This window comes from Hirundo rustica, chromosome 3 (genome assembly GCF_015227805.2).
Source record: "Hirundo rustica isolate bHirRus1 chromosome 3, bHirRus1.pri.v3, whole genome shotgun sequence".
NCBI classification, from domain to species: domain Eukaryota; kingdom Metazoa; phylum Chordata; class Aves; order Passeriformes; family Hirundinidae; genus Hirundo; species Hirundo rustica.
This window is the reverse complement of record NC_053452.1, coordinates 22,359,772-22,367,969: the sequence shown is the minus strand read 5'-3', so window position 1 is coordinate 22,367,969 and position 8,198 is coordinate 22,359,772. Positions and strand designations below refer to the sequence as shown.

The 8,198-nt window shown below is 38.5% G+C and overlaps 1 protein-coding gene across 1 annotated transcript; it reads right to left on the bottom strand.

Annotated features, from left to right (window-relative positions):
• Positions 1-2,245: 2,245 nt before the first annotated feature.
• On the bottom strand, positions 2,246-7,941 carry LOC120749765 (spermatogenesis-associated protein 7-like). The gene is made up of 8 exons (XM_040057422.1): positions 7,793-7,941; positions 6,524-6,645; positions 6,051-6,080; positions 4,744-5,246; positions 4,591-4,651; positions 3,320-3,384; positions 2,668-2,739; positions 2,246-2,393 (listed from the first exon to the last, which is right to left on the bottom strand). Exons 1-8 carry the CDS (start codon positions 7,839-7,841, stop codon positions 2,246-2,248), a joined length of 1,050 nt encoding a protein of 349 aa, XP_039913356.1. The 5' UTR covers positions 7,842-7,941.
• Positions 7,942-8,198: the final 257 nt, after the last annotated feature.

Sequence of the window (8,198 nt, the reverse complement as noted above, 5' to 3'; positions counted from 1 at the left end):
TGCTAAATACATTATCTGTCTTTTAAAAACATTATTGGAGCAATACACAAAAAATGTACAGAAAAAGCTCTCTTTACTGGCCCTCTATGGAAAACACTCATGCTGCTGGTTTAGTAGAGGGAATTTCTCTTTGCTTTTTATTAAAATTGCGTAGTAGTCGATCTGCCATAAATTGTTGCTCAGCATTGATGTACAACATTTCTACTGAAGGTGACAGAATATTTAATATTAGATGTTTTTTGCTCACCTCATCAAGGTTATGCCTCTTACTTTTAATGTGCATTTGAAATGCATCTTCTAATGCCCTTAAAAAAAATAGAAAAAGGAACATCACTGCAAAAAACCTCAACTGTTCAAGGTCCATATACTTTCAAAATGAAAAATAACTACTCAGCCTGTTTTTCAGATCACTTAAAATACATCCCAACCTTCCACTTTTGCTCCATCCCCTCCCCATCCACCTGTAAGTGGATTTAAAAACTAAAATCTTAAACATTAAGGTTGTTGGATATTCTCATTCCAAGTGCATGCCGTTTGGCAGGAATTATGTTAGGGAAAGACTTCCATGTACAAAATTCTAATTTCTTCTTCCACTTTTAATAAAAATACGGGAGTACTGATGCTCCCCATCACAACATAGTGGCCCCCCTCTGTGTTTTGGTGGAGCCTAAGTCTCTCTTGCTCTGTCCCACCACACTGATGCTGCTAGGCTATGGGGGTGCTGGGCAGTACTGCAGGCAGCCTCCTAGATTCATTTATAGCTCTTGTTCCTTTGTCCACTATATGGTGCTACTTAAAGAGAGTTTTGGAACTGCCTCTAGCCAGCACTTTTTACTCTGAAGGTCATTTGCATGACCTCTTTGTTCTTGGGTCTCCTTTTCAGTAACTTCTTAGGGAAACCTTGAAGGTTGGCCTTCTGTGCTCTTAGTTTGCTTAATAGGTGTACTAGGGAAAAGGGGATGTCTTTGGAAATTCTTTCCATAACTTTTTTAGAGCCATGATCAGCTCTGAGCAAAGGATGTGTGAATTGGTAAAAATAAAGACCTATCTGACTAGGGAAATTAGATCTCCAGCTTCTGCAATCACATTTACATTTAACCCAGTTGTTGTGTTTTCAGCAATGTCTGCAATGAGCTGGAGGGCTCAGCAGAGCTTGTTTGGTTTTATACTGCATATTAGAATTGAGAGGGCATTCATGATTTTATCTGTGTAACACTGGCCTAAATACATGGAGACTTTAAAATGTGTCCATAATATTAATCCTGCAGGGTAGCTAAGGCCATAAGTTGTGTCTCTTTCCTAGTTAGACATGAAACCTGTTTAGAAATTCATCTTGTGCTTTAGAATGAAAGTATATTATTGATTGTAAACTTTTCTTCTGCAGACCAAGTAAGTTCTGTTATTAGAGATAGTGTGAGAACACAACGGATGATTTTTCATGGATTTTTAGTAAACTTTTTTCGAGGGAGGAGTACACAGCATCTAAACCAACTCCCTCTAAAGCCAGTGGAGCAGTCTTCTCACCCTGCAGGCCTGAGCAGGGACACAAACACACAAACCCTTAACTTTTTTTTTTACTGTATGTATGGGCTGGTGCCATATTTTGTGACCTTTTCAATGTAAATGAATGGGTGTCTTTCAAATCTGCTAGTGCTCCTCCCAGTGTATCCAGAAAATTCACTTCTAATTTGGACCTTATGTTTGCTGAAAACTAAAATACCTAGAAGGAAGGAGGTACTTCTCTTACCCTTAACTGATTGCTCAGAAAACAAACTAACAACTTGTGTCAATGGCCACTTAATTTTTTCTTTAAAAGGGGCTTAAGGATTATAACTCAAATCCTCTAAATTGAAAAAGAAATACTGTGGTGTCAGGCTGAGCTGGATTGATTTTTAGGGACTGGTGCCCCTCTAGCATGAAAACACTTAAAATCCTAAACACTGAGGTAAAATTCTCTATCAAAGGAGGAATTTCTTCCAGTTAAGATGCAGGCAAGAAATTGCTTAGGAAAGGGACACCCAGTTTTGTCACTTTTAGCAGGGCTATAAAAAGGTCTGTGGTTTATCACAGCTCTCTCAATATTAGAAATGTGTTGACTTACTATTAGAATATACAGAACATGAGCCCAGAAGAAGTTGCTTAATTTAGACACAGGCATCATGATGTGTGTTTGGCTCTAACCTTTGTGTGTGGATCATTAACTTGAGACTGCACATATTCTAAAGAAAGCAATCATTGCATTTATTTATTTTGCTTTGATAGCAGGGAGGAAGAACTCTAAACACAGAATCTTGCTCTGGTGAACTTTGCTAGGGAAGACTCCGTGGGTTGCCAGCTCAAGTTTGGCTGGGAACTGGAATGAGACAGTTGTAACAATAACATCCATCACCATCCTGTATAAAGGAATGATCTTGAGAACAGGGTTAGCAAATATAATATTTCCATGTTTCTGCTAGAAGTCAGTGGGAAATACAAGGCTGGCCGAGTATTTTCTACTCAGCTACACTGTTTAGATCATGACTCCCATACAGTGCAGTCACAAAAGTATTCATCCAATTAAACTGAATCAGAGTTACACTTTGGTGTCATTGAAACCACCAATTCTTTACACTGATTTGTCAAAACTTTCTTTCTCAAAGGAATAAATATTAAAGGCAAAGCACTTACTCTTTTTGGAAACAACTTCTAATCAAAATATCATTTGTAAGATCCTGGAGAAAACAAAGGTACTCTTCTTCTCTGTACAAACACACAAACTGTCAGTGTCTAACATTCATGGAATACAAACAAGGTGTAAAATACCAACTAAAGAGGCAGTAGTTTTAAAGTAATTAAACAAAATTGCTTCATCTATTCCTTAGTCTGCATTTTTTTACTAATCAGGCTTATAAGTTCTAAAATTACTGATTCTGACAATTCTGTTGATCAGTTCCCAAAATATTCTAATCCATTAATTGATTAACCTAAAAGATCTATGTCTTTTGTGAATAATCAGGTAAAATTCGTTCAAGGGAACAAAGTGTAGGTACCAGAAGATAATTTTAATTTTGTTTATTTATTAATTAGTCTTAATATATTTAGCTTGCCTACAATAAGAGGGGTGGCATGACCCAAAAAAGTTCTTCCAACTTTCTGATATCACATTTCCCAGGCAAGTAGCTGAATCCTTTATTGCCAATAGAATCCCTCTACTCACTGCATACAGCCATTGGTAATAGGAGCTTGTGTCATATTTTCAATTTTCCTCTAGATTTCTACTTTAATATTTTGATATGAAACTTAGAAATAGTTAAAAGGGACAAACGAACATCTGACTTACAATTCTTCAAGTTGTAATCCTGGAGTAAATGGCATTTCAGAATCATGACTCCACAATTCATGGTTCTGCCACAAAAATAAAAAGGAGAAAAAAGCAAATAATTTGTTTAAATATCTTTGTATTACTATTATTTATTTCCATTATTTATTTCCATTCGAAGTACCAGGGGAAATAATCTGATTTCATATCAACATATCAAAATCACAACTGTATCACATTTCAGCTCATGTGAAATTAACATCTTGTGTGTCAATCACTCATGTAAATAATGAACAAGTATTATTATTGGGTAGGTTCATGTTAGCAGAAATGGAAACCAGCTTGTATAACCTGAAAGAAATGATGCTAATATAAAGAAAACCAGAATTTCTGTCAAAATTGACAATCTTTACAGATTCCATATAAATACAACAGCAATTTTGTTAGACAGACATGCAAAATACATTTGTGGTTTTGAAAGAGGACTTAGAAAATCAGATCAGGTCATCAAATGAGAACAGGAGCTTCTCTTGCTAATATTGTTACATGAAGGTTTTGGTAATTGGAACAAGGACTGAATTAGCACTATCAAGCACAAGGCAAATCATGCCTGTGGTTCCTTTGCTGAGCTGTGTAGGAATTTAGGATGGCTTCTATAAAGGGGCATGTGGGCCGAGGAATTATACAAAACTTCTCTATCATGCATGGCTTTGGCTATTGTTAAGCAGCCCTGATATTTAAATGCACTAAAATTTCCTAAATCAATCCACCATTCATCTTGAAAATCCAGATGACTAATGGAATGTAATTTCCAGATAAAATCTTGCAGGGCATTCTACAGTAGTGACTGTAGACTGAGTGAATAGCACTTTGCCTGGATATTTCTGGGCTCTAAGTTTTTATTTAGATGGAATGAAAGACTGCAAACCAACCAAAAAGCAAGACTTCAGTCAACTAGGAAAGAGCTCTGCTTTCAGAAGAGCAGATTTGTGTTGGGATACACTGTTTTCCACATCACATAGTGTCTCCTTGGTGTTTCTCAGGGAGACCAGTTACTTTAGCTGTTCCTGTTTTATTCACAGATGCCTGTTAACCCTATGTGCTGGATTCCTCAACTACAACCATAGTCGCTTCTCATGAGATAGTTGAATATTTTGGTTTTGTTCTTAACAAAGATTTCCCCAAAGCCACTGAATCCATTATCCATTTCATTTCCACGTAACCAGGACAACTTTTGTGTGTGAGCCGTGTTTTCTGCCCTTTTTTTTTTGAAACTCACTTGGTGCACTAACCTCAACTGGCTGCTGAGAAAAGTGAGCAGAATGTGGTCTCATATGTTCATCCTCTAAAAATCTGAAAGATTAAAAGCACAGTGAGAAAGAGTTATGATTCAAATTATGTGTTTGAAAATAAAATTGTGTAACTTTTAGCATTGATGTCAGTACCTGTGCAAGCCTTCTCTCTTTTTGTTTTTGATGCCTGCTGATTTAATCGATGATGTGCCTGGGGAGGAGCTCCTTTTTTTGGAAGGAGGATTATAATACTTATATTTTATAAGAAAAGCTTGATGTGATGTCTTCAAGATCTGAGGAGTAAAACATTGCTTCTTTTCTGTAAAGTAAATTGCATGTTTGTCAAGGAGGTCCCCAGTGTAGGTTTTATGAACAGAGTTTTGAAATGCCTTCTTCCTATTGTGACTGCCCAAAGGCATGTGAGGCTGCAGGAGGGGTGAAGCAGATGATCGGTGGGCACTAGGACTGTGAACAGGCGTCTGAGACAAAGCATACAGAGCAGTATTTGGGATAGCCTTTCTTGCAGCAGGAGCCAGCGTCAGAGTCCTTGAAGTGAACTTCTGACATGATACAGAGAGGGGCTGCTCTTTCTTTGTCCTAGGATAGTTGCTCTGACCAGACAATGGGTGACCATTTTCCAACAGTGCCCCGTCTGTCTGTAAGTTAAAGAACAAAACTGACAGATAAATTGCATGAGAATTCACTATTTCCTACAAAGTAGTTCACATAGGAGGAGTTTTAAGAAACAGTTTCAAACTGGCTCAATTGGTTTTAAGAGGTGTAACTGACTCGATGAGTTCTGGGAACCACAGTTAGTGGTTAGTTAGTAAAGCCATCCTGCCACTGTGCTTGAGCTAATTAACCAGTCTACCTAGTTTCCTTTTCCTTCCTTCTCTTTACTAAGATGATGTTTCCAACAGCAAGTAGTCTTGGGAAATTACAGAAATCACATTTTCCTTGCCAGGGCTGACAGGGGGAGAACAGGAGACTTTTTTCTTCCTTGGACATTGTGTATTACCACTTGTGGAACTGATGACTCAATGGCAGTCTCACAGTCCTCCTTCAATGGTGTCTTCTTGTTCTCTCTGTGTGCCTTTGAAGGTGGGAGCATGGCATCATCTCATGAGTTTGAAGACAAACAGAGCCACTGCTTTCCTCACAAATTCCGCAGGTGAAATTGTGGTCTATTGTTTTGCTATTCATCTCACTGGGAGAAAGATTTTACAAAACAAAATAATGCATGTTTGAACTGGATGATGTTTGTAAACAATATAGTTGGAAATCTAGTGGTAAACCCACTATGATTCTCCAATTATAGAAAGTATTACAATCTAAATATAGTCTGCTGAGGAATTTTTTGCCTGAGAGAGACACTGGACTATAATAGGGTGAAAAGTTTTGCAAGAATTTGTTGAGGTGAGGTCCACTGGCTGAATTTGGTGAAGAACAAGTCTACTCACATTAGTATGGGGTTGTCCAGTTTCTGGTATCTGGCAGAATATATAGAAATAGGATCAATTACTTTAGAGTCTTGGTATTACCAATAAGTAATGTTCTAAAATTCAGGGAATACCGTAAAACACCACAAAATGTGGGAATACACAGAAAAATATTGGAATTTCATTCTCTTGAATACACTGTATTCTCTTGAAGATATTTTAGTCACAAAACATGGGTACCTGTCACTGTAGGCCATGTAGGGACAGAAATGGTTCAGTGGGAGGACAGGTGCCAGGTTGCAAAACTGAGAGTCAAATATTATCTCTGCTTGACTAGACTTTAAAAAACCACACCGAACAAACCTGAATATAACTGCTGTGCTTCAGGCACTCCCCACACCACAGAGCACAGCTAACTAAAGGGAAAATGGTTTTTTCCCCGTGGCTCAATGCCACCTGTGTGACAGGTCTTACACTGTCGGAGTATCACATACCTTCTGCTGGTTTGGAGAAATACTTCTGCGCTTGACTGGAGAGGCAGGAAGACCATGTACAAGATCCTTCTTGTATTTCTCAAGGGTTTGAATTAGTCTGTCTCTTTTCTGCTGGTCCTTGTCTGTACGTGTAAATATGAAAATACAATCTGTTCCTGTTATATCAATGATCAGAGTATAGCTTTTCATTCTTCTTTTTGGCCACCAAAGACTATTTTGTGTCCTCCTCTTAATACCATGTAACAAACAGAGAAGGCAATCATTCTACCTTTTACAGTTGGCTCTTGCTGCTTCTGTGCTCAGCACACACCTAAATTTGAAATCAGTGTGAGTCAGGACTCCTTTATATCACTCAAACAGTCAGTAATGAGCTACTGGAGGGATAAGAGAGTATGGTAACGTTTTGTTCCCACCCTGTCCATCCTTTCCCCTATCCTAGACAGAAGCTGAGACAGGTCAAAACAGAAGAGCTGAAGCAGTTGAGTAAGGATGCAAGTTCTACCTACTAAGAGTTGAATGACCAAAGGCAGGCTGCCCCTGTGGTCTGTGCAGGTTGCAGTTCCAAGAAGGTCCTCATTCTGCACTGGTCAGACTCAGGCTAAGAAGACTAGGGTGACCCTTTTGAGAGTCCCTCACACACAAAATAAACAGAAACAGACTCGGCTCTTTGGCACTAGCACAGAAGCTGTGATGACCAATCCTGAAATATCCAAGGCCAGGTTGGGTGGGGCCCTGAGCAACCTGATCTAATGCAAGGTGTCCCCACCAACGGATTGGAACCAGATGATCTTTAAGGTTCCCTTCAACCCAAACCATTTGATGATTTCATGGCCTTCTGATCTTTCTGAAAATATGTGAGTGAGAGTAGAAATAGCAACACTTATTCTTACAATCATTATTGCTGCATACTATATTAAAGAATTTAATATGTAATATATTATATATTAAGTATTATAAAATAATAATAAGAAAATACATGTGTAGGAAGCAGATATGAGTTACCCAAGACTATAGAAGCCCACAGGGGCATATTTATGTATAATACAAAGCTTCTCACAATTCACTATCCTTTGTCAGAACTTTATTTTTAACAATGCACAGAAATGATGCATGGCCAAAATTTTCAGCTCTTTTTACGTGCTGTGTTCCTTCCATGCACAGCTCTGAGAGAAAGTATATGTTGATGGGCAACAGTACATTTCTATTTTAGAGAGATGTTTAAAAAATACCCTCCTACCCTTCCAGTTCTAGCTGAAACTAGGGACTCACACAATATATCGATAGAGTTCACTGAGGTCCTGCGAGGTGCATATGACATTTTGAGTTGAAAATGCAGCTCTGTCAGAATTTTCTCATCCTGTGGAGTTCTGGCACATGATAGCACATGCCACTACTGCCAGGCAGGCCAGCAAAGAAATGTGTTCTCCTCCCTCCCCTTTGGTTGCAGCTGCAGAAGATGTGATTCTAGAGAGCTGGAAAGGCTTCAGGAGGGTTGGTGAAATGTGACTTCGGTAGTGTGATGATGGTTTGATTAATAATGACTTACTCCTGTCAAAATTCACAACTGGTTCATGATCAGCCCAGGGTCCCCTTACACTGCTGCTGTGGCAAGAGAATAAAATTTGCCCTCACAATATGTTGCAAATTTTTTGCTAATGAGAAGCAACAGCTCCTC